The sequence below is a fragment of the Rhinolophus sinicus genome, linkage group LG02 (assembly GCF_036562045.2).
Source record: "Rhinolophus sinicus isolate RSC01 linkage group LG02, ASM3656204v1, whole genome shotgun sequence".
NCBI classification, from domain to species: Eukaryota; Metazoa; Chordata; class Mammalia; order Chiroptera; family Rhinolophidae; genus Rhinolophus; species Rhinolophus sinicus.
Window position 1 is genome coordinate 164,077,734 of NC_133752.1, and position 27,867 is coordinate 164,105,600.

The 27,867-nt window shown below is 34.7% G+C and overlaps 1 protein-coding gene across 4 annotated transcripts in view; it reads left to right on the top strand.

The window, feature by feature from the left end:
• Positions 1-1,825: 1,825 nt before the first annotated feature.
• Positions 1,826-27,867, top strand: part of LMNTD1 (lamin tail domain containing 1) — a 113,907-nt gene continuing 87,865 nt past the window's right edge. For 2 of the 4 annotated variants that reach the window (XM_019737665.2, XM_019737647.2), the window contains exons 1-7: positions 1,826-7,985; positions 10,832-11,067; positions 14,231-14,429; positions 16,484-16,670; positions 17,221-17,340; positions 21,558-21,772; positions 22,377-22,547. In XM_019737665.2, coding sequence (XP_019593224.2) covers positions 7,897-7,985; positions 10,832-11,067; positions 14,231-14,429; positions 16,484-16,670; positions 17,221-17,340; positions 21,558-21,772; positions 22,377-22,547 — 1,217 coding nt within the window. In that variant the 5' untranslated portion in view covers positions 1,826-7,896. The remainder of the gene's footprint in view (positions 7,986-10,831; positions 11,068-14,230; positions 14,430-16,483; positions 16,671-17,220; positions 17,341-21,557; positions 21,773-22,376; positions 22,548-27,867) is intronic. The other 2 variants (XM_074325915.1, XM_019737656.2) reach the window with 2 other exon arrangements.

A 27,867-nucleotide genomic window follows, 5' to 3' on the forward strand; every position in this document is an offset into this window, starting at 1 on the left:
AATAATAATAATAACTAGAAATTCTTCAAATGTTTGGAAATTAACCAATAGCTATCTTTAAAAAAAACTATGTACATTTTAAAAATACAGTGAAGTAAATAATAATGAAAATACTATATATTGAAATTTGTAGAACAGTGCTAAAACTATGCCTAGTGGGAAATGTATATTTTCTAATATAGCCATAATTGCCTATATTAGAAAATAAAAATGGGCTACAAAGCAATTATTTAAGTATCCATCGCAAATCTTCACAAAAAGAACAACAAAGTGAGCCCAAAGAAAGTAAAAAAAAAAAAGTATAATAAAGAAAAATATACAAATAATCATATAAGAAGATCAAAAGCTATAGTTGGTTCTTTAAAAAGATCGATAAAATTAATGAAAAAAAGAGACAGATAATCAATATCAGTAATGAAAAGGGAGATGACATGGATTCTACCAACATTCAAAATACATTAAGAGAATATTTGGAAAAATTTTGAGCTAAAATACGGCTTACCAAAAACTGACAAAGAGGAAATAGAAAATATGATCAGTCCTGTAACTGCTAAAGAAAATGAATTTCTAAAGTCCCCAGAAAGTAAAGTCCAGAAACCAGAATGTTTCATCAGTAAATTCTACCTGGGATATAGGAAAGTAATAATGCCAATCATTCACAAATTCTTCTAGATAACGGAAAAAGAGAAAATTCTTAACAAACTTGTTTTATGAGACTAGCATAATCTTCACACCAAAACCTGATAAGGATAGTACAAGAAAGGAAGATTGCAGATAATCCAGTCTTTCCAAAGTGATTTGTAGATTCGGTGCAATTCCAATAAAAATCTAAGCTAGTATTTTTACATTGACAAGACGATTCTAAAATTTATATGGAAATCAGATAACCTAGAATAGTCACGATAATATTGAAAAAGAACAAATTTGGAAGACCTATACTCTATACTATATAGTTACACTATATAGAAATTATATAGACAATGTGGTTATGGCACAAGGACAGAGAAATAGACAAATAGAACAGAATAGACACCCAAACATATGTGGTCACATGATTTACAGTTGAGGCACCACTGTCTTTCAATGGGGGAAATGCTGTCCTTCCAGTAAATAATGCAGGACCTTTTTCTTAACCACATGGAAAAGAACTACACCTTGAATCTTTCTGTATACCATACATAAAAATTAATTTAGTGTGAATCATAAATGTGAAAGGTTAAAAGAAGTAAAACTTCTAGGGAAATAGTCTAAATTTTCATGACCTCAAGATAGGTAAACATTTTTTAAATAGAACATAAAATAATTAAGCAAAAGATATTGATAAATTGGACTTCATTAAAATTAAGAACCTCTACACATAAAATGCACTATCCAGAGAGTGAAAAGACAAATCACAGTCTGGGAGAAATACTTGTAATACTTAAATCCAGCAAAGAATTTTGATCTGGAATATATAAAGAGCTCCTGTGAATGAATGAATGAGTGAATGAATGAATGAATGAATAACACACACACACACACACACACACACACACACACACTCACATACAAATAGAAGCAAGAAACTCCTGAAGTGTGCTGTAATTAATCTAATTACTGATCCATTAGGATCAAATAAATGGCTACTTAAGGCATACTGAGAACATAATCTACTCTTGGCCTGGGTTTGAGGCTCTCTACAGTCTAGCCTCCCCTGTCTCTCTGGCTGTGCCTCACACTGCACACTCAGGACACCTCTCTGCTTCAACCATTAAAATGCCTGCACCATGTCTACCCCTGCATTTTGATGCTTACCAGAGAATTACATTCAGTACTGTCTAGTCACAATAAACAACTAATATGCATTTATTGAATAAATGCATGTGTGAAAGAATAAGTTAACAAATGCCTCTCTTCCTGTTCTCAGCCTTTTGAAATCTTATCTATCCTTTGAGGTCCACCCATATTTCACTCTTTCTGTGAAGCCTTTCCTAACCAAAACAGCAACAGTAATCCTTCCCTGAGTTCTTCTAGCTCTTAACAGAACTGTTCTTTCGATTCTTAACACATTCTATGATGCATTATTTTTATTCATATTTGCAGATACTACTGTCCTGTCAAAAGAATAAATTCCAGAAGAGCAAGGAATATGCCTGACACCTGTTTGTATTCTTATGAAATATCTGTCCAATTGCTTTGTAAACAGTGGTGCTCGATATTTTTCAGGGAATGATGTAGTATGATGGTGACAAATGCAATCTCTAAAGTCAGACAGACCTGAAGTCTGGCCCTGGTTCTGTCACTTCACAGCTGTGTGACTCTGGGCAATTATCTGACTCCTATAGGTATCAATTTACTCGTCTGTGAAAGGCAGATAATAATACATCCTTAAAAGGATGAAATGAGATAATATGCAGAGTACTTAACACAAATAGAAAATGTGATAAGTGCTAGCTAAGAGTAGTAGTAGTCACTACTGATTATGTTTGACTCTGGATAGTGAAAGCATTTAAACAGAAACTAAAGAAGAAACAAACATGAACTCAGAACAACAGAAACAAAACTCAGAATAATAGAACAGCTAGAGAAAATTTCAAGCACATAAAGATGTCCAACTTGTCTTTCTTCTACTGCAGACTAATAATGTACATGTGACCAAAGGTCTTTCAGAGATCTGTTTCCTAACCCTGCATGAATTTTCTCATTTCATCTCAGACGTCAGCTATCTCACCTTTTCCTAATATACAGGGTCTCAAACAAATGACACAGTACTATTTCAGACACGGTATTATCCACCAAAAGAACCCAGTGGTTTCTTTTGTGATCCTAGGGAAGATTAGAGGTGTTCTCTTACAAAAGACATAACTTGAACCTCAGGGTCCCTAATATTCTTAGAAGCCTCCCAATTTCTTCTGTTCTCTCATTTGCACATGAGGAAAAAAGCTACTAACCAACATTAATTTACCAACTTAAATTTGCTTATACTTCAAATTGTCAGGAGACTAACGAAGGCAGGTTCATGTAGACAGTGTCATGGGATTTCTCAAGAATAACTAATACCCTCATAGTGAACTGTACGCCTCCTTGCCACCTATTGCCATCATCAGTAAGAATAATGATAACAGGAGCTATCATGATCATATTTGTGGCGTGCATGGTGACCAGAGAGGAAGAGAAGGCAAGGTTTAGGCCTCCGCTTGTCTTGTGTGGTTCTGTACTGAACTTGGCTGGGCTCCATACAGTCTTCTATTTGTGCCTGAAGCCGTGGGTAAGGTTCATGCTTCTAAAAGCTCTCTTTCATATTCCTGTAATCCAGTGCTTCTCACACAGGGCTCTTTTGGGGCTCAAATGTTTCATAAGTTGTAGAGAGGGAACATTCAACTATAGTATTGAATCATGATTGTTTTACCCTGTTTGCAGAGGGGGAAAAAGTTAGTGGATAGCATTTCTCAAGTCAAATTGTTCTCCAGTAATTTTTTATTAATACAAATCTTGGACTCCAGACACCAATGTTCTGCTAATGGTTTCCTGTAGATGACAGAAGAAAATGAAATTGGAAATCCACATCAATAAGAAAACTCAAAACCAACCATTTGTTCTTGGTTTAGCAGTTGGTTGGGTGTTTTCTTTTGTTTTAAGACATGTGAGCTGTTGATTGTGAGTTTCTATGGTATATAAATAATGTAAGATGGATTTCTTTTTGCTAGTACAAATATATGAAAATAGTGTATAGATTAAATAAAAAATATATTGATTTGTATTTTTAAAAATATTTTACCAAAAACATGGTATTCTGCAAATAAGACCACGTGTTCTGGATCTCTGCCTCCTGAACAAGGCTGAGATCCCACCTTAGAACAACACTGTATTCCTCTAAAGAACATGGATAGAAAAGATTTGTAGATGAAGGCTAAGCCTACCATACGTGTACCCTATATGTAAAGTAAGTATGCAGTTATTTATGAACCGTTGCTCAAATTGGTATGAATGTCTGAGGATTCAAATGACTGTTTGAATACCACATAGGCAGACCTAAGATCTTAGTGCTGTGCTAATAGAATTTTTGATTGAGAAGTCCCATGAAGGTATTTGGAAAAACTATCTGAAACTTAAATCTCACAATAAATGGTCTTTTATTCTCTCTGTGAACACCTCCAGTAGGACCTTACGGTAAAATAATAACAGCTATGTCCGAGGCTGTGTTGTTTACACGTCAATCTGTGAAGGAAATGAATCAACCCAGTACATTATTTTACTAGCAAGATGCTTTACAACAGGAATTTATACTATATTTATGTGGGTGCAAATGTGAAACTATATTCCTATATATACAAATTCTTTGAATCTTAGATAGTGGAACATGTCATGTTTTAAATCATAATCCACAACTGCATATTACTCAATTTGGAAAGTCCCACCCATGGCCTGAGAGGGAAGGGAAATTCTCTTTATATATACAGCCTTCATTCACACAAGGCATTTTATTTATATACCAATTTAATAAAATCCCCTAGTGTGCAAATGTTCTCCATATGTGGAGACGGGACTAGAAGACATAAAGCCAGTTCTTTGTGTTTTTCAGTTTTAAAAATTATGTACATGTAATGCTTTGCCTGTTGTTTTTTAATTGTTGAATGTGGTATTTTGCCACTTTTCATTTTTTTCTTAATCAAGGTAAAAGATCACAATATAAAATTCAGTTTTCATAATCCTATTTTACTTTATATCTACTCTTATGGAGCTTAAATTTCTCATGCAGAATTCTGGTGTTTTCCCAACAGAGAGTAAAGCCAGACAGAAAATTGACCCAGAGTCTGGAAGCTAGAGGAGAAAGTCATTTGAGACCAGAGTAGAGAGAAAAATCAGGAGTAGATAAGCTGGTTCAGGAGTAGATAATTGATTAGGCAGTTAACATGGAAGGAGTTAGGAAGATACTAGACAGGAATTATAGCAGAGAAACCGAGTATAGTGAAGGGGCGTTTGTAACAAATGGATGTGAGAGCAAATCCTGGGTCTGCCATCTACTGGCCATATAACCTTAGAAGACATATTCATCTCCCTGAACTTACATTTCCTCATTTGGGAAAACGGGGAAATTCCCATGTTCCAGAGCTGTATTGAAAGAACCTATGTAAGGGCTGTTGCACTCCACAAACACTAAATGTTTCTGTCTTTCCCTTTCAGCTCTTGCTTGATTCTATTTTCCTGAACTAGAGACAGCCATGATAATGATGCTATCAATGTTTGAAGTCTACACATCCTAAAATGGTCCTGCCTTTCTTAGCCTTTTGACTATAGAGAATTTCAAACATCTACAGAAAAAGTAACACATAATGAACCTCCATGTACCCGTCAGCCAGCTTCAACAATTATGTCATAGCCCATCTTTTTCTTCTATCTCCACTCACTACCCTCTGTATTATTTTGAAGCAAATCCATACATCATATCATTTTATCTATAAATGTTTCTGTATGTGTCTCTAAACTATAAGGATTCTCTTTAAGAAATAAAATCATAATGTCATAATACATCTAAAATATTTAACAGCTATTCCTTAATATCATTAAATATTCAGTGTGCTTAAGTTTCCAATGTCTAATTTTTTTACAGTTTACTTGAATTAGAATATAAATTATATCCACAAATTATGAAGGCTGTTTTTTGAATCTCTTAACCTATTAGCTAATGTGCTCTTCGGTTCTCGGCGTATATGTAAGTTAGAGGATTCATCAGATTCAGGTTGATTTTGTTGTTGTTGTGGTTGCTACTAGTATTACCTATGTCAGGTAAGTTACATCAACCACATGAATACACCAAGTTGTATTACCATTGATGATGTAATTTTTCCAAACTGATGAACAACTCTTGCAAAAGGACTGAACAAACCAGTATACAATCTTCCCTCAATATAAACAGTAAATTGTTACTTCCTGGAAAAAATTGGTATATGTTAAAAGTGTGTGGAAATATTTTGTATTTATGTGTAATATAGAGTTAGGCATTAGGTTCAGATAATTATGAACTATTTTTCATCTGCATGATTCTCTGGCAAATCATGTGATACATGGGAAAATTCTTTGCTGAATAAGATTATCTGTCACATTGCATAAATTTAGCATCAGGCTCCTGTCCACTAAAAGCCAGTGGCACCCCAACAAATCTTTATGACTGGTATTAGTGTCTCCTCATATTTACAAAATGCCCCCTGTGGTTCACTTCATCCCCCTGTTGAAAACCACTGAGTTCAAGCAACAGGAAAAGAGGAAATTGGTTTTAGTTGCATATATGCTATAATTTTGGGAAAGGAAATAAGGAAAATATCCTGTATGGGGAATGACTATTGAAACATTAACAAACTTAAAGCTTTCCAAAGTTTTTCTCAGTTGACATGAATGTGTTCCTCTAAACTATGTTGGAAAATGTGAGTAAGCTCTATGATAAAACAAATGTGATCATAGTGACTTCATGCTAATATATGTAGTTCAAGTATAGAAATTTTAACAGCTAGCAAACCATCTGGACAGATGGTAGAGTTAGGGAAACTGGAGTAGTGGCAAGAAATAATAAATCCATTTGTAATTATTTTCTGTGCATAAGTAAAATTTATAAATCTCTTTATGCTATGTTTACACAATTGGCCCATAATGCTTATAAGAAATTACGCTTCATCTCTGAGATGGAGAAAATATAGTCAAATGTTTATCCTCCGCTAGTTGACTTGCTTCATTGCGTGATATAGCTCTTGTATTTTTCTTTTGATTTATTAAAACAGTTACTTTGTTCATTGTCCTTTGTATTAAATATTGTTTATTAGTCTAAGTGAAAGCCATTTTTCTAATCTAAATTGGAAATGTTTTATCATTATTCCTTGAAGCAGGAATTTTTATTTCTACTACCTTTCTGTTTTCTGCTATATATGGTAGATGCTCATTTGAGTATTTTTTGAATTAACTTATCCAATAATCATTATCATTAATATATCATATCATGGTATACAATCATGTACTTTTGTAAATGTTAATGTTATTCTTATACCCTCATTATCATGAAACATTAAGTGTGGATCTCTCTATTCAAAGTGGAATCTGAATTAAGTGATTTAATCATACTGCCAGCATAACTAGGAGAATTTAGTTCTCCTGGTTTTGCTCTCACTATTTCTACCAGTATGGTTCTTGTTTTATTTATGTATATGTTTATTTATTTATTGTTTTGCCTTAAAAGTATATACATTTTCTCTTCCTGTTGTCTGGCTGTTACCATGTATTTAAAGAGTGTTTGTCAAACAATACCAAAAAATGGTTTAAAATAAACATTTAAAAACAGTGATTAACTCCCCAACATTTATTACATACTAGCCTTGACCCTCAGAAATCCAAAATGCCAGTAGGATATCAAACATTTTGGTGCCAAAGTTCGTATGGTGGGAGATATAGCTCTCCTAAAATCAGATAACCTTATTTAATGTCTGCAAACTGCAAAGCAAGTACAGAAGCAACATAGCAATTGTTGAGAGGCTGGAACTTTGTAACTATGGTGACATTTTCTCCTAGTGTTCTAACAGGCAGTGGTGGCCAGATATCAAAGTTGTAGTCACAAAGATAGCCATGCTAGGTTACCACCCTGCCTCCTGAGCTGCTCCCAGTGAATGCGTCACACCTTCACCTTGAGTTGTCTAATAGCCTTAGCCAATATCAGTATTGGCTATGTCGAGACTTACATATTCCCATTAGAATCCTGGTCCTGGCACCAGCGTGGTAAAGAAATCATTAAATCTGGCAGGTGCTCTGAGGTAGTTAGATTAACGGGTGAGGTCACTTGAAAAAGAAAGTCTGGCTTGAACCTCAGTTATATTCATTGCCTAATGTCATGATCCATTTTCCCAGGAAAGAAAAGAGACTTCTCTTCTAGCCAAGATGAAAGATATACGAACCATTCAGGAAACGTCAGGGGCCCTGCAGAGTGAAGTCTGTGAGCAGAAAGCTAAAATGAAGAAACAGGCACAGTAAGAATGGCACAAATGAGAGGACAGACGTGTCTGAGTTTTAGAGGGCAATGGTGGAGTACTTGACCTCTTGTTTCAAAACACCTAATGAAGTAGTTAGAACTAGAATTGATTCCACACATTTTCTAAAATTGACTGTAACATGCAACTATTTCCCCAACCACTGTTTTATAAGTTTCAGTTCTTGAGTAATATAAAAATGCATTTAGGCAGATCATCATATCAGATCTGGTTGAGAGTCCAAGGCTCATATCTAACATGTTCAGGCAATTGGCAGACAATTTCTTTAGAACCACTTTACTGACCTGAGGACAAAGAATTGCTAGAGAATTTTGGTTTTGGAAACGTCTGTGAAGGTGTCAAATAAAAGCTGCAACTGCAGTCTTGAATATATACAATTTAAAGCTAATGTTACTTACATGTTCTGTGTTTACTGTTCCGTTCAAGTCCATTTGAAAAAAGACATTTATTTTTAGAGGTCATCTGAGAAATGATTGTTGCCGGTATCACCAATGTAGCATCTCCCAAAATAACATTGAAATGCTGAAATTGAACTTGCATAACTGCTTCTGGTTTAGTGCTAATCAATTACAGAGGGAGCTAAATACCAAGGAGGGACTTGGAAAATTCCATGTGCTAAAGAGACACTAACTAAGCACTAGGCTAAATCTCTCATCTTCCAAAAGGACTCTAGGTATGTGAGTGCAGGGTTTTCAGAAAATGGGCTGCATCATGAACATATCTTCCTGAAATATCTCAGGTCCTCTGAAGATGTGTGCAGCCATTAGACGTTTCTTATTCATATACAAAAATAAGAACACCCCTGGCCCTATGCCAGATTACTGTAATTGCAACATTTGCAAAGCTTGTTGGGAATCTTTTGTGGAATTAAATTTATTTGGAAATGCTATTGTTTTACTGAAGGAAGAAAAAAAATTCAGAACTTATAAAATGAACATGTTGAAAAGATATAACCAGTTTGTCTATAATGAAACCCAGATGTAAGAAACTTTGAAAGAGAAAAGTACTTTTTCTGCTTATTCTAGCCAGTGTCAGGGAGATATCATGTCATTTGACCCTGTCTCAGGTTGGACAGAGATGAAATATTTGTAATTTGACCATCGATCTCTATAGTCTTCTTCCTAATATCACCACAGTCATACTCTAGTGTATCTTCATGGGTTAGACCTTTTCTGACAAAGATGAGAGCTTGAAGTGTCAGCAGAAGGCAAGTGCTCAAGCTTAATAAGTACCGGGCTATTAATAATGCAATGTTTAAAGCCAATGCCATTTAATTATAAAAAATAATTTGCCAGAGATGTCTGTGCCTCCTGAGAGGTACATTTAGAGAAGTTTGGTTGTGAGTACAAAACTCTCCAGGTACAATATTTCTCATGAAGGAACTTATACATTGTAGAACAAAATGATTGTGAATATCTCTTGGTAAACAGAGAGACTGAGACTGATGTTAGCAAGATAGCAGATTAGGAAGCTCCAGGCCCTGTTCCCTTATGGAAACATTTGGAGAAAAAAGAAAAAACAAAACAAAACAAAAAACAGAATACTGGCTAAAATAACTTTATAGGAACTCTGGAAAACAAAATAGAGACAATGCATGGAGATAAAATACTTAGCTCCTGAGTTACAGTGAGATATATGACCCCCAGAAAGGGGGTGCTTGAGCTGGTGATTTATCCAGTTTTTCAGAGAGCTAAAAGGTTTTGAATCCCAGAACTTTGTTCACAATTCAAACATTACACACACACACACACACACACACACACACACACACAGATGGCTTTTAGTTTACTGAGAAGAGTCTCAACGTGACTCTTAACATGAAGTTGTCATAAGCCTTTTCATAATCTATGCCATGAAAATATTCTTTTATTTGTAAAATAATTGTACTGTAGTTTAGGGACTTTGTTTAAATGGCTGTGCATAAATATATGGTGATGGAAGGAGAACTGACTCTGGGTGGTGAACACACAATGGGATTTATAGATGATGTAGTACAGAATTGTACACCTGAAATCTATGTAATTTCACTAACAATTGTCACCCCAATAAATTTTAAAAAAATCCTTAAATGGCTGTGTACTAGTTAATAAATGCTTTTACATTTATAAGAAAAAAAAGGAAAACCTTTGTTCAGAGTAAGATTTACTTATAAAAATTGTACCTGGAAATTAAGCCTTTCTTCTCCCTCTTTTCTGCTAATCCCTTCGACATTCACACACACACACACATACACACACACACACACACATAGGTGCACACGTGTACTCTATTTATAGTTATTAATTGCAGAGTATGTGAAAATAGACTTTAGCTCTAGAATTGTTATAAAAAGAGGAAAATTATTTCAAGCATGAGTTAAATTAAGGAAAAAAGTATAGTAAACAGTGATATATTAAACAGGAATTATAATAGTTTTATGTTAATAGAAAAGGGAAATATGATCTAATGAGTGCTGAAGGTGGGATATAAAGGGTTTATACAGTCTCAATTTTGTGTTTAAAAATACATTGAAAAGCTTGGAAGAAAATGGTAAAATTTGGGGTTGATTTTTATTGTCTTCTTTCTATTTTTACACTTTTTCAAAACCATCTACAGTAGGAATTTATTGATTTTTAAAAGGAAAAAAAAAGCATGTTTTGATTTGATACTAAAGTATTCTATTTAGATTATTAAAACTAGAAATATAAAATGTTCTTGTGCTTATGTTAGATGCATAATACCTTTGAAAAGCAGAACTCTGGGTAACAATATTTCATGCCTCTTTGTTCATAGTGTATTCATTGTGACGTTCTTATTTTGTTCATTATACTAATTTCTGTACACAGAAGAGAAGGTGCACATGCCAATCTCCCAAGAACACTATCACCTTCAGTACATTTTTTTTCAAGTATGACAGATTCAGATACCACAGTCCTGCCATCATCACGATCGTTATCCACTGACGTGCCTCTCAGTTACTCTCTATCCAGCCCTCTGTTTAGTGGAGTAAATATACCAACAATTGCAGCAAAGGCTCCTAAATCAACCATAGTGAGCTATTCCCCATCAGAAAGCAGCTCAGGTAAGCAAAACATGTACCGAATTTTATAGACTGTTTTTAAAGCATATAGTTCAATAGATTCTTTATGTGTCTAAAAGCCAGAATGATATTTTATTATTTGTTTCCAATAATACTAATTTCTTGATGTCATATGCAGAGTAACTTGACAGTGTTTACTGCTGGTCCTAGCACTGGAGTCATATTCCAGTCACATAAATGCATGTGGCCAAATATATCATCCTCCTGATTAAAATATCTTGAGTTATCATAATGGTTCATGGGTTGACTGCTTAGATGTTCTAGAATTGCTAGATAATTAAAAAAATCTAATACCCTGTTTCCCCGAAAATAAGACCTAGCCGGACAATCAGCTCTAATGCATCTTTTGAAGCAAAAATTAATATAAGATCCGGTATTAGATTAGATTAGATTAGATTAGATTAGATTAGATTAGACCTGGTCTTATAGTAAAATAAGACCGAGTCTGATATTAATTTTTGCTCCAAAAGACGCATTAGAGCTGATTGTCCAGCTAGGTCTTATTTTCAGGAAAACATGGTATATAGCAGTAACTTCTCTTCTTCTGAATGCTACCAGAAAGATTAAGCAATGTCTTGTGTACTTTGTGACTTTAGGAGATTTAGGGCTTAGGTAAAGAAAAGACAGAACAATGAAAGAAAGAAGAAAAATAAAGTAGGTGAAATGGTGGAGAGACCAGGGAGACACAATCAAGAATGCGAAGGAGAGGAAAATAGCAACAGTACTATGACAGGATGAGATCAAGTTGCCAACAATGCCCTCAGCAGTATCCACACGATAGGGTACTTGAGGGTATGGTGTAGTTTACTAAAAAAGACCACTGTCCGTGGAAATAGAGGACCTAGGTTCAAACTAACTTTCTGCTCCCTACAGTGTGATACATTAGGTAAGGGATTTAGCACATCTGAGTCCCATTTTTCACAACTGCAAAATGGGGATGATAATATCTACTTCCTAAGGATAAAATGACATGTTTATGAAAATCACCTAGCTCATGGTAAGTACTCAATAAAAATATGTTGTGAATCTGAATGTATCTGTAAGCACCTTCTCAAAGAATAGGCTAGATTTGGGATCTGTATTTCATTTACCAGTTAACTAACAAGTTTCAAAATTGGGCACAAAACATACTCTTGACCTGATGCCTCCATTTTCCTCTACCATGCTGTGGACATTTACAGCCTGGCTGTTGCTAACCTGTATTTGATTTTGTTTCTGGCATTTTTCTAAGCCTCTGACATATTGTTATATAGGATTCTAACCTACTGCTGTTACTGTCGTATTCCCCATACTTCATTGTTTGCATGCCTGAGACACACTTCTCAAAGAAACCTCCTAACTTCACACTGACCTTTAGCAATGACCAAATCCATATGCTTAAAAGTGAAAATACAAATTTTTACATCTAGAGAGGGGATATTTTCCATCCTTTGGCACTGTATGATCATGGCCTATGTTCTATATTTGGGTTAAACTGTGAAAGCTCCTAGTATTGTGGGAGAAAAAACAAAATAAGACTGGTTTCCCCTTGCAAGATGAGAGTTGTGCTAGGATGTAGACTTTTGGAGTTACTGTAGATTCTGCTTCTGTAGATGGATGTCTGAGTTTGCTGTGACTTGCTGCATTTGGTTCATTTCCATCTGTTCCTCTTTTTTTTTTTTTAAGATTTTATTGGGGAAGGGGAACAGGACTTTATTGGGGAACAGTGTGTACTTCCAGGGCTTTTTTCCAAGTCAAGTTGTTGTCCTTTCAGTCTTAGCTGTGGAGGGCGCAGCTCAGCTCCAGGTCCAGTTGCCATTGCTAGTTGCAGGGGGCACAGCCCACCTTCCCTTGTGGGACTCGAGGAATTGAACTGGCAACCTTGTGGTTGAGAACCCACTGGTCCATGTGGGAATCGAACCGGCAGCCTTCGGAGTTAGGAGCATGGAGCTCTAACCACCTGAGCCACTGGGCCGGCCCTCCATCTGTTCCTCTTGGTGAAATAATGACTGGGACTAAGATTAATGTCTTCTTTCCTTTTAGAATACAAAAGTTTTCTTCCTTCAGGATGAGCTGTTAAAAGAGCTGCTGTATATACAGCCCAAAGTAATTTAAGGATTAAAGTAAATACTCACTTGACTGGAAATAAACTAATTCAATTCCAAACATTTCTTCTAAACAAAATAGATTGTGTTAATCCTTTGGTGATTTTGGACCAATAGTCACACTAACCAAAGCCGCCGTCATACAGTAATAGCTATCATTCATGGAGTACCTGCTAAATAATAGACACTGCTAGACACTTACCTACATTCCCTTGAGTTCTTACATCACCTTATCAAGGTGGTATTATCCTTATTTTATTTTCAGGAAAACTAAGAATTGGAAAGTTTAAATCACTTAGCTTAGTAAGTGACAGAGCTAGGATACAGTTGCAGGTCTGTCTAAATCCTTAAAGACATACTGCTCTATCCACTTCATCATGACGTCTCTCTGTAGTGTTATTCTCTCTTTACATTATTGGATTTACCCAGCATGGTTCTTTCTATGCAAACTCATGGAACCTATCTTGTGTTTGAATCTTAGTAATGAGAATTTTAAAGGAGCAGATTTCCAAGAGGATACTAGAATCTGATTAACCATTACTTTATTTTTCCAATAAAGTATTTTAGTTGATGAGAGGAAATTTAAGTCTTTACCTGGCAAAAGTATTAACCATTGGTATGAAAGGACTCATTTAAAGCTTTAATTTATGGTTAGCGATATGGAGAGAATAGCTAATATGAAATAGAATAAACTTATATTTATATATAACATATCCAAATTTGAGAGACTCAAATGTTTTAACTACTCAAAAAGTTATGATGCTTCTATTACAACTAAATAATCAGTTAAATAGTTATTATGCTGACTATATAATTAATAGTTTCAGATAACTGAAATAATCTCTAAGAATTGAGTATCTCTAAAAATAATCATTTCTGGTTATTTTATAGACTTTGGTTTAAAGCTTTTAATGATCTTCATTTAGTGTGGCAGTGATCACACAATGTATAAAGAATATAATTTTGTAGAAGCAAAGAATAACGATAGTGGCTTTGGGTTCTTTTAATGTCCTTTTTTTCACTTCTCTCTCTATTTTTTCCCTCTTTGATTTCTCTGAAAGGAGTCAACAGCATTATAATTCCAAAGAAAGAGACTCTGTTGTTTCATGCTTCTGGGCCAGCTGTGACTGGGGAAGGAGAGGATTATTTCCTATCTTTGTTTGGCAATTCAAAGAAATTTACTACAGACTCATCTCATGCTAAGAAAACTTGGAAGCACTTTTCTATGATTCTTGAAGAAGTGAGCCAGTCTAGGTCAAGGTACATATTCATTTGAATTATTTAATATCTTCCATTGAGGTAAGAGCAATTAAACAATAGGAAACCAAGTTCTAATCTATTGTAATATCCATGAGTTCATCTAAAACCCTAAGTAATTATTGAAATATTATATGAACTGTTTCATGTTCTGAGCAATTAAAAGGAATCAATATAACTTTCTAAGGAACCAAACAAGGAATTTTAATTCTTCAAGATGCCAGAGAAAAAGAGCACTACATAATCCCTACAAATAAATCAACTCAATTATTCAAGGATCTTTTTTATTATTGGCAAATCATTCAGATGGATTCAGTATCTTTTTTTCTTCTACTAGGATCTCGAGTTAAAGATAGAAGGAGAAAGGTAGTCTTTTAACTCACTGGTTCATTTTTATGTTGTTAGTATCTATGGTAAAAGAATTAATCTGGAAAAAAGTTGATATTAGAACTAAAATAAAAGCTGACTCATCTATACAGTTACTTAATCTTGCTTTTCTTTTTGCATGAATAACACATTTGAATTGTAAATTGCATATTGATAACAGGTGTCAGAGGGTTACAAGAAGTTGTTAACCAGAGTAGAGGGTCAAAAATAAGGGAAACTTTTTCCCCCTTAGGTCAGATTTCCTAAAATCAACCACTATTACCATTTAACTGTAATGAATGCCTAAGTGTTCTATCAGCCATCTGAAAACACTTAAATTATTCATTTATGTTAAAAATTGTGTCATTTGGGGCAAAATTTTTTTAAAAGACTTATATGCGTGTTTTTTTACATTTTTAATATATATATATTTTATTTTTCAATTATAGTTGACATACAATATTATATGAGTTTCCAGTGTACAACATAGTGATTAGACATTTATATAACTTACAAAATAATCACCCCAATAAATCTAGTACCCATCTGACATTATAAAAGTTATTACAATATTATTGACTATTTGACTATATTCCTTATGCTATATTTTACATCCCCACGACTATTTTGTAACTACCAATATGTGCTTCTTAATCCATTCCCCCCTTCAACCCATGCCCCAGCCTCTCCCATTTGACAATCATCAAAATGTTCTCTGATTCTATGAGTTTGCTTGTTCATTTATATTGTTTTTTTAGGTTCCACATATAAGTGAAATCATATGGTATATGTTTTTATCTGATTTATTTCAATCAGACATTAATACTTCCACAGCCACACATACGAATATTCACACAAACTGTGAATAAAGACTATAAACAGACTCACCTCAGTTTCAGGTCACGTTTTGCCACCAAAGGATTCAGGTCAGATTTTGCTTCAAATGTGTTTTTTAAAGTTTTTGGTTTTTCAGACCTTTTTGGATTTTGAAATTGTGAATATGAAATTATATATATATTCTTTAAAAAGTGCCTGGCAAATAATAAGCATTGGTTATTATTATTGGTAGGGGTATATTTTATTTTTAAAATGATGTCCGTAACCCACCAAAAGGATTTCATGAGGTACTAATAGATTTTGACCCACACTCTGCAAAATGCTTATATATAAATGTTTACCCTGGTCCCTGGGTACATACTAAGCTTTTAACGTGTGTTAGTAGGAAAAATAATACCATCTTATTTTTATGTAATGTGTTGTTTGCAAATTCTTTCAAGCATATAGTTGCTAGTCATATTCACAGTAACTTTATCAGAAATAAACTCTCTGGTTTAACTTAGCTCTTGATCTATTTGAGAGTTTCATGTCTCAGTAATTTTATGATGAACAGTAGAATTTAAATAATAATCATACCTTCCTATGGCATTTATACCTTGATACCTAAAGCACTTTTTAAGTTTCCTTTAATTATGTTATGGGAAGGAGATGATTTTATTGCACAGATAAACACACAGAACTAAGAGATCAAGGCATTTGTCTTAGATTACAAAATACACTCTTTCTACATAGAATTTGTCCAATAGAATAGATAGCTTAGGAACAACTTCCAAAACATATATGTTATTCAGTTGTTAAAATAAACTAAAGACATGCTTATCTGAAGGCACCTTATAATCTTTGTGTTTTTCTAGTGCTCTTGGAGACATTAAAATAGCTGAAGTGAACACCAAGGGTTTATTCGTGAAGCTCATTAACTCTTCCATTGACAAAGAACTGGAGATTGGAAATCATATACTCCGGCAAAATGTGAATGGACAAACAGTCTCTTTGTACCGATTCCTTTCAAATATCACAATGCAGGCCAATTCCACAGTAACAGTGAGTATAAGATATAAATACTATGAACTAGAATTGCACAGAAAAATGTCATTTTCCTGGTCAGACTATGGCTCAGCACCAGTGGTTTCTTCATCATTCAATCGCTATGTAAACTGTGACGTTTTGTTGGTGGTGGCTAATTGTACCACATTGTCCATCTCTGTATGTAAAGTTATACCCATAATTAAATTTCCTTAGCTTTCTTCAATTTGTTGTACAGTATCCTTTGTTTTTATGATTTATCTTTTAAAATTAAATACCTAAGTTCCTAAAATTAAGCAAACATAATCCTTAGAAGAAAAGCAGAGATTGTTTACCTAGAGAAGAGATAATTAGTTGATACTGGAGGGTTTTTCCTCTTCCTTGTACTTTCCTTTAAACCACGTACCATAGTAGTTAGTGTTATACAGCTTGACATTATATATTATATAGTCATTATATTTTAACACCTCATATATTCAGGAAGATAACGTTGCAATAACCCTTTGACATTTACAAAACCATATTGAATTCCAATGACATTTGTCATTATCAAACTATTTTCTAACAGGTCTGGGCAGCAGCATCTGAAGCAAAGCATCAGCCACCATCAGATTTTCTTTGGAAGGAAGAAAACAAGTTTAGCACAAGCCCGAATTGTACGACAATCCTGTGCAAACCTAATGGTGAGGTCAGTATCTGGTACTTAATAATAGTTTTTAAATGGACAGTCTCCTTTCGTTCCTCTTCTCCCCTTGGCTCACTTAATTATTTTTCCATCCCTAAAAGCTTGGATAGAACCATCACTAACTGTCCCAAAACGTCAACAAATCAACAGCACCCTCCTCCCAGTGCCAAAATACCAAACACTGCTTACATTTAATTGGGCAAAAATAATTTTGTTATCTCATATTTCTAAGAAACCATTTCAAACTTCAGAGTCAAAGATGGATTTTATTTATGGTAGTTAGCCTGTAGAGCAGGGTAAGAAAGGAAGGAACCATGTACAAGCCTTTTCTATTCATTTACCTATTTCTCAAAAGTTTATTGAGATTCTTCTCTATTCTAAGGCCTGTAATAGTGTCAGGAATGTAACATAGAGTATGACAGGATATCTGCCCTCAAAATACTAACATTCTAACAGAAGAACCAACACTTTATGAATACACTTTATTCACTATAAAATTGTGTTAGTAATAAATTAGTGAGTCATTCGCAATATTTGACAATTTTATATTTTCACTCTTTTACTTGGTATAATATTAGCATAAATATATACCCAAAGATGCACCAGGAAAGTTTAAAGGGATCTCTTTTTACAACAAAAAAGGTACTATTCTTACAAAACCATTCTTTGGATTTTTCTTAAATCTCTGCCCTTTTTCTCACTCCCAATCTAACTTACTATGCCATATAACTACTAATCTACACAATATATTGATTGAATTCTATTTCAGAGTTTCTTTCTTGCTACGTTATACCTTCTACTTACTTAGATTGACTACTGCTTTACAGTACATTTGCTAATTTATTGAGCCATTTAATGTCATTCTATGAGAACAAGCAGTTGTCATTAGATGGAGAGAACGCTCATTAGATGTAATTTTGCAGCCTTCACTCACTTACCTTTCAATATTTTTGTGGGCTCAAACTGAATTTTTTAGTACTTCCAATGGTTTTTACTGATAATAAGGCTATACATCTAAGTATTTACTAAGCCATTTAAGAAATTATTAGCAAAACATAGGTTAGGATTATGACATTCTTGTTTCAGACCTTTGATTATGTTTATCCACCCATTTATCCACTCTGCAAACAAGTTTGGGGTTTCTACTTGGTATACACACTGTTCCAGGCACTGGAATGTTGAATTAGACAGACCGGGTCCCTGAGCTCCTAGAAGGCACATTTTGGTCAATTGTCATTCCCTGAAACTGAATTAAACTTTGAAATTAGACTCCCCTTTTACTGAGTGGTTTGAACGACTTTGCACATATTTGTATCAAATGAGACCATTTCTGCAAGACGATGTAAATACAAATGATTTTGTTTGCCAGTGAAAGAGTGAACTTGATTGGTTGATTCATATGGGAAATACTTAGATGTGTTTAGTATCTGCCAAGCATTTTGTTAGGCACTGGAAAAAAGGAAAAGAAAAAAAAGAAGGAGCATAGCTATTGCATGGTTCCTGTCCTCAGAAAACCCAGAGTCCAGTAGTAGCAATTGATATGTAACAATAAACAATTGCATTACAGTGAAACAGTGCATTAATAGAATTATGCAGGTATGCGCAGAGTGTGATAGCCTAGGTTAGAGATATGAACGCTATAAAGGAAAGCGTGACGAAGAGCATTAGAGAGGAGAAAGCACTTATTCTGAGTCTGCAGGATGAGAGGGACTTCACCCAGCTGACCTGAATCATAGTGGTCCTGTTCCTTTCCTCCTCCCTAACTCACCCCTCTCCTTGCTTTTCTGTGCTCTCTTTTCAAACCACACTGGCCTTCTTTCCCTTCGTTTACTGTCCAGTACTTAGTTGCTCCCTCAAGCTACAGGGCCTTTGCACATGCTCGTGCCTCTCCGTAGACTCTCTTTCATTCTCTTTGTATCTATTAAACCCGACTCATCCTCATACCTCAGCTCAAGCCTTTTTCAAATTCAGGTCCTATTGGAATTCCTACCCCATGGTAAAGCAATCAACATTATCTAATTCAAATAAAAAATATTTCCATTAATTACACTGAAATGTGACTTTGTCAACCTAAAACCCTAATGTAAAGGAAACATAGAGTTTTCCCCCACCCGTTTTTTCTTAACAACAAATTCATTCCTATTCTCACACCTGTGATCTGGACCTCACTCTCTGCAGTTGTGAGATTTCCCTTGAAAAGATAGGTTGCTACATTCCATAAACATCCTAACACACCGACAGACCCAACGTCTTATCATGACCCTGGAATTACTATTTATATAACTTAAGAAATTAACCCGTATCTTGTGGGAAAAGTTACAGGGCCCGCACACTTCTGTAAAACAATAGCCAGTCATACAAATTAGAATAGGTTCTGTTTCTGGACTTGACTAAAGAAGTTTTATTATGGGTCATGGGTCATTTTATAAAAAGAAACCTAAAATAACATATGACACACTACTTTTTGAGTCATCACTAACATGGCAATGGTTAATATTTAACATAGCTACCAATCATGTGGTGTAATACAAAGGTAGATTTAGTTCTGCTCTGCCATGAGTTAACTATGTAAACTTTATTCTGTTTCCTAATATATAACATAAGAGTTTATACAATGTAATCACTAAGATTCTATGATTATATAGATTTTTAAACAGAGCTAGAGTTTTTTCACCAGTCACTTTGTTTTCCTTTAGGATTTGTAGCCTCCATGTTATATGTCAAAAAACTAATAGGCACTGAAAAAATTAGGAACCAGTGTCTTAAATATTTGAATATCGAATGCCTGGAACTTTCCCAATACATTGTTTTGCATTAGAGATTCAGATATGGAACAGACTGCTCCTGTTTTGTAGGAGCCCATTGAAGGGCCGTTTATATATACATTATCTCATTTGATTTAGATTGTTTAAGTATTTTACAATGGAGCTTGGAAAGTTAAATGGCTTGCTCAAGGTCACATGACTGGTGAAATGACAGAACTAAAATAAAACCAGGCATTCTAACTCTAAGAATTTTTCTAGTGTATGAAAAATAGCCTACAAGGTTCATATGGGCAACATTCCAGAGGTGTAATTAAAACTGTATCATTTTATTTTATCACACTGTCATTGTCCTCAAATGTTTTAAGCCCCTATAATGTAGGGAGAAATAAAATGTTCTTGTCTAGGAAAAGCTCACCATCTAATTGAGGGAGATTGCCCTAAAAAGATCATGGATATATTTTCAACACAAATGTCTCTGAGCTGCTAAAGAAGGTACTCCCTAACTGAGGAGCTAAATCGAAAGTAGAGTTTTCCTGCTGTGATCCATGAAATTGAACTTTTTGAAAAAGATTTCATCAGTTTCTTTCTCTGCCATAGCCTAGCTTGGCTGAATGTGCCTGGCATTGCCTTTATGTCTCATTAATTTGTTAATCAAAGCAGAGGGTGTTTCAATGGCTACAGCATAAACCACAAACTTCTAATTTTATAAACTTAAAAACATATCACAAGAACACTTTTGTGCTTAATTATCTCATGTTGAACAAAGAGATAATTGTTAGTCCCTACACATGATTTTCCTGAATAATTTTTACATGTATATGTGTGCACATGCCACACTTGTATTCAAGAAACCAAAACGAATTCCAGCTTTAGTGGTCATGGGTCCCCTTAATAGTCAGTCCCACTTAGGATTCTAGCCTGGAGAACATGGTCTCCTCTACATGTCTCTCATTCTGGTAATACTATCCATCTCCCCATCTGAAATAAATAAATATATATATATATATATATACACACACACATATATACACACATATATACACACACAAAAACATATACATGCATATACACACATATATTGCATATATAGTGTCTTAAATATTTAAAATTTTAACATATTAATATTATTGCACAGTTCTTTATAGTTATAAAATTTAGTAGCTTAACCAAATCTCAGACTACCGTCATATTAGCAATTCCCCACTACCAGCCTCCCCGTTTTATGTATAAGGACACAGACAGCAAGTGACTAACCTGCCTGAGGTTATGCAGCTTGTAATTTTCAGAATTGGAAACTAAGGTCAGGATGTCTTATTACATCCTCATCGTGTTTCACTACACAATAGACAAATGACATCATACAGTTTGACTTTGAAATTTTATTGCAATAAGCCTATGACATTTAAAAACTCTTAACTCCCATAGTATTTGATATGAATGAATCATTTTTGTTAGGCCATTGCCTGGTACACTCCTATTCACTGGATGCAAGCATGGGAAAAACTAGACACCGACATTGAATTTGAGAGATGCTCGATAGTAAGTCCAACATCTCAAAGGTACAAGTTTCATTGGCCAGAAGTTACAACTACAAGTGAAAAAAAACAAGATCGTTCTAAGAAAGATAACTCAGAACATCAGATGGAACCAGTTCAAGTTTTTCTTAAGAGGTAAAAGGTGCTTGGTTTTTTATTTATTTTTTAAATTGAGCCCTTCCCACAATTGGTAACAGCAGATGGGAAGGAGTGAGTAACAAGTAGATATGTGATGACTAGGTAAATCAATAATCACCAAAATAAAAAAAAAATCTGTTTTGAATAGGCCCATAAAATCTATAATAGTGTTTATGTTTTAAAACATAAAAACACAGAGCAAGCAGTGATATACTCAGAGGACAATAAAGGCTGGTGATTTCTGCTAGGTAATATTGAGACCACCGCTGGCCATTTCATTTCTCAGTGGCACTGTTCTTAGAGGCAAGGCTGTGGAGAGGTGAAGAGATGAAATTACCAACTCGTGCTTCAGTGAAGGGAGTGGTGCGTCACCTAGGAATTTCATCTTGGGTCAAGAGCTGGCTCTGGCTAAAAGTGCAGAATTTATGTTATGCCTTTGAGGGCAAATGCTTCTGATGTGATACAAGTGCTGCCCACAAGATCTGAGAAAGCCATATTCTCTGGTCTTAAAACATGCGCTCACTTTCATTGAAACTTCATTACTAATATCACTGCATAAAATGCCTTTGGGTTCAATTTGGGCTCAATTTTCCTTTTACAGAGAAAAAGAAGTCCCACCAACCCTTTTCCCCAATCGTAGCCCGTGGTGCAGCAGTCCCGGTGTCCCTGCACACCCCTACTGTCCTCTGATTGAACCCCACAATACTAGCATGGCTGGGAGCAGCTTAAAGAGACAGCCCAGGCTCCGTCAGCCAGGCCTGATCCAGCCCAGGTAAGTCAAAGGGATACTTACTGCAGCAGAGAGTAAGGTAGGTTGTGTGTGTGTGTGTGTGTGTGTGTGTGTGTGTGTGTGTGTGTGTGTGTGTTGAGAACTGGTAGAAAGGGGTTAAGTGGCAAAATATGCTAAGAATTGAAAACTATTCAAGTCCTCCAGAATAGCTGGCTCCTAAAGGAAGTATCGTAAACCATTCACTTGCATTTGCTCTAGCAGTGTCTCTAGTGTTCTTGATAAATACCTGTTGAATGAATCAAAAGAACAGCATGGCCAGCAAGAGTATGTAGGATTCTTGAAGTTTGTCAAAAGGACATTTAACTTTTTATTAGGCAGGATAAACTGGTTCTACAAGTTATTCTTTGCTGAAAATTACTTATCTTTTCCAAACACACTCTAATATTAATTCCAAATTTTTATTCTTTTTCAACCAGAAGTTTCTTACCTAAGTCCTCTAAATAAAGCTTTTAAAGTTGGTGTTATTAACTCAGGAGCTGTGAATAGATTTCAGGAAGTCCATGAATCTGCTAAATTTGATGCAAAAATGTGTGCCTATTTGATGTTTTCTGGAGAGAGAGAGAGTCCACGAGTTTCATCAGATGCCCCAAGTGTTTAAGAGTTGATTGTAAGAACACCATGGCAGATCCTAAGCTGTGGGAAAAGTCTGTTTCATACAGCAGCTGTATCCTGGTGAAATTATAATGATTTGCAAACTTTTACTCAGCAGAGGTATGCTTGTTTTAAATGAAATCTTGGGCAGAATCCCAACATATGAAATGGATAAAAGCAGACCCACCCAAGTGGAAGAGGAAGTAGTGATTCCTATTACACCCTTCCTCTTGGTCCCTCCCCTGTGATCTTTGCGGCGCCTCTGGAATCACAGGATTCTGTATACTGCAACATGAAAACCACTGTTAATAGGCTAATACATCATTGGGAAATAGCACCCCTAAAATAATACCTTTTAGAAGTGGAATGATGGAAATTTTGTAAATTTCTGAACATGTTCCATTTCATAAAATTAAGTGTTCTGTCTTTGTGCCTGAGTTTTTTCATTGGTAAAGGAAAAGATCTGGGTCTGAAATTTAAAGAGTTCTTTCACCAATAAGATAGATAGATAGATATCTATCTATCTGACATCATATATATGTTTATCATATATATGACATCATATATCTGGCATCATATATATGACATCAATATATAAAAAACATCACATATATATAAAATATTATTTTATTTTATACACACATACCCCTTTAGTACTTTATCACTTAGATTTGAGACTCTCAAGAAATATGTTAATATTTGTTTTTCTCCAATTAATGACAGCCTTCACTATTTTATTATTTTTCTGGACAACTTGTTTTCCAAAGAAATTTGACTCAAAATTTCTTGATTTACCTTTCTATAATGATAGCAACTCATGATTTTTCAATAATTTTTGCTATTCAACACAAGCGATTTCACTGTATATCTATATCCTATAATAGTAATTCAAAAAGACCGTTGCTTTGATAACCTTCAGGGCTTCTGTTCATCATTATATACCATTTTATTTATTAAATTTTCAATATGAACAGACATACATTAGAACTATAAGAGCGCTTTGATTTCAACTACAAAAGATGACCACAAAGAGACAGATGTTTTGAATGACTGGTTGATGATTCATTGGATAACAGCAATCCCTGAATCACCAGTTCATTCCTTTGAAAAAATATGTAACATTATTCTTCAAGGGAAAATTACCTAGTTTGTTAATTACCCCGTCTCTCTAATTTGCCTACCATTGAACCATTTGTTATCATTAGCATAGTTCTCAATAATTGACAAAGAAAAAATGAGATAAAACAAAAAGTCATCAATTATACTCACAGTTTCTTTGGTCCTTCTCCTTTCCCCCATACTAACAGATAGGCTAGTATCCTGAGCTACAGAAGAATCTTAGTTGTCTTGTTCTTAACTGTGCCTCTCAAATATGTCATAGAAAAGCCCAGAGACTAACAATTATGATAATTATCTACATATCATAAGCCTAATTTATACCAAGCAAATTTGTGTTTTAAAATTTGTTAAAATACTGAAAGCATAGAGGATAATGTTAAAAAACAAACAAACCCATGTACTAATAATTCGGGATTAATGTTAACATCTATATAGTGCATCGTGTGTTCACCACCCAGAGTCAGCTCTCCTTCCATCACCATATATTTGACCCCATTTACCATCTTTTTCCATCCTCCCTTCCCCCTTGGTAACCAGCAAACTGTTGTCTATGTCTGTGAGTTTTTATTTCTTTATTTGTTTGTCTTGTTTGTTTGTTGCCTTCAGTTTTATATCCCACATATGAGTGAAGTCATCTGGTTCTTGACTTTCTCTGTCTGCTTATTTCGCTTAGCATGATCTCAAGACCCATCCACGTTGTCGCGAATGGCAGTATTTCATCTTTTCTTATGGTAGAGTAGTATTCCATTGTGTGTATGTACCACATCTTCTTTATCCAATCAGCTATCAAGGTCCATAACTTATTATTTAGATAATTTACACTGTGGTGTGCTAAACAGCATCCTTATTCAGTGGATTCAGAAACGTATTCGTGGCTAAAAAATAACTGTGTTAACCAGAAACACATTGCATTTTGGTTAATCTTTCTTACAGATCACATTTTCACACCCAGCTTCTAAATATTGTTTCTTTGTAATCAAGTACTGACAATTTAACTTGACGATTCTTCCTCTGAGCTTGCAGAGGAAAAGAAAGGGTTAGATATTACTGAAGATCTTTTCCTGTATTTGTTTTTTTTTTTCCAGAGAAGCTCATTGTTGTCTGTACCTCGGGTATTATTTTGCTTTCTTATCTTTTAACAGGAGTAAAAGAACATCTCGTTTCTGGGCTAGAAGTAATTTGTACTTGGGATCATTTGATTGAGCACTATTTTAGTTTGATATACTAGTTTGCTATATGGAAATTATATTTAAACAAAGTGTCTTTCAATCACTGCTTAAGTGTCACCTTATTTATCACCAGGGTGGAGTCGGCTAAAATGGCAGCCTAAGTAGCATTTGCTTCTGTCCACACACCATCTCAGGCATCCCTGCTGATGCAGCCCAGCTATTTCATCATTATGGCATCTGTAAGTGTAGAAAGGAGAAAGCATTTGAGGAATTTTACACGTTGATAAAAATTATTTTGTAACCTGATTTTTTCAAAAATATATCTTCCAGATATACATATCTTTTCTCTCAAAGTTTTGGATAATTATGTCTTGAAATATGTTTCCTTTAAAATAATTCATTGAAAACTTGGACTTAATAATCAAAGAATACTTTTCAAGTGATTTTTAAAGTACTTGGTTCAAGTTACCATTAAACAATGCCCTTAAACCTAAGATTTCTTCTTCAAATTAAAGAAAATCCTTTTATTGATAGTTGATTACAAGATTTGTTTTAATGTGAAAATTAGTGCTTGAAATATTGAACTAAATTCCTACTGACTCCCCATCCCCCCTCTTTTTGGGGGGTTTTGCTAGGACCAAAAAGGAATCAGGCCATCTAAGTTACAAAAGCAATAGGTAGTCAACTCAACCTTGAAAAGTAACAATATTGAAAATTTTCTTTGTCTGCAGAAAAATAGTAGGACTGAAATAATTTGCAGATAACATCTCTAAGGGCCATCAGAACATGGAGTGTTCTGATATATCCTGTAGTCATTAATTTTCTGTTAAATATTTATGTTGCTTTTGGAGACAGTTTTTGTCTTCCCTATTGTGTGATAAACTTACTAAGAATGGCAAACAAGGAAATACCATATGTTTAGTTTTTGCCCTAGATTCTCATCCTGTTCTTGTTGGTAAGTAAGGGTGATTGAAATCTAGAGTCACTTCAAATATTCAAAAACAAAATTCTGAAACTATGCCAATACATTCTCATTCCTATGAGCAATAGGTTATTTATAGTATAACATAAATTATTCTGGTTAAAGAGACTGCAGATACTCTATAGTTGTGTATCTTTTAACAGGCAATGAAAGGGAAGATTAGGAACTTTGGCTGCTGCTATTTGGTTGATAAATGGCTTTCTATCATTTAACCAATCACTTTTTACATTGTCTCATTTTTTTATAATGATATTAGCATCTAAGTAATTGAGGACAATTTCAATAGCTTTTTGTGTTGTAAGTGGTTGAATTTAAACTCTTCCCCAAAGAGCTGCTAACAAGGGGATTTTTTAGTCAAGGATTCCTTTTGGTCAGTATCCTTCTGTAGTTGACATCCTTTGCTGCCCTCGTCCATAACTAATCAATTTTATGTTTTCTTGCTCTTTTTTTTGACTAGGCTTCAAGTTTATTCCTTGGTTTAGGAATAAAGCTACAGCTACCTGGTCCTTACCTTGTTAGTATTCTAGACTCTGCTGACACCGATGACTTAATTTTACTACTCCACACAGCCTGCTGGCCTTTCATGGTCCCTACCACTCATGTCTTGTGTACCAACCTTTCAGTTTTTCTCAGATAGCTCAGCTGTCTAATTTCTGTCAACTTGTGTCTTTCTGGAATTTTCCGTAATCATCACCATCTACTTTTCTGAAGGTCCCCTACTCTTTTACAAGTTCACTCTCCATTTCTATAGCATCATTATCCTTTCTAAAACTGTGATGGCCACAACATTCCTATTCTCTAGAGAAACTTTCTTCTTAGACACTTCTTATTATGACATTGGAACTGTAAAGGGATTTATTCCAACCATCTCATTTTAGAGCAAAAGAAACTGAAGTCTGTAGAGACAAGTTACCAAAATTCACCTAGTAACCAACCACAGAGCCACAACAAAACCCAAGGTCCTTCAACTGCAAAGAGCTGGAGAATCCAGCCTTCATGGCTACTGATATTTTTCTGCTCCCAGACATCGTATATCTATACTGGGACCCATTTCCTCCAGTTGGTATGGCCCTGATCAGGGTGTAGTTGAAATGCAAAGGATGGGATCTGAAATCTGCCATAGACATTAGCAACCAACACTTCTACAATTCAATTACCTTCACTTTCTGTGACCAAAAGGGAATTGTATTAAATACTTAATCTGGATATGAGTTGGAAAGGGGACATTTTATTATATACAAAAAGAAGGGTTATTTTGTTGTTGGTTTTGGTTGGAAGAAAATGTTTTGAATCCTCTCATTAAATATTGAATAACATAATTTTGGTGAAGGTTTTTAGCCTTGGTTGGTCTTCCTCAGTTATTATTTTACTTAATTACCATGGTCGCAAATTTGTTCACTGATCCCCTCTGTGGGAGATTCCTTGGTAGTTTTGATTTCTT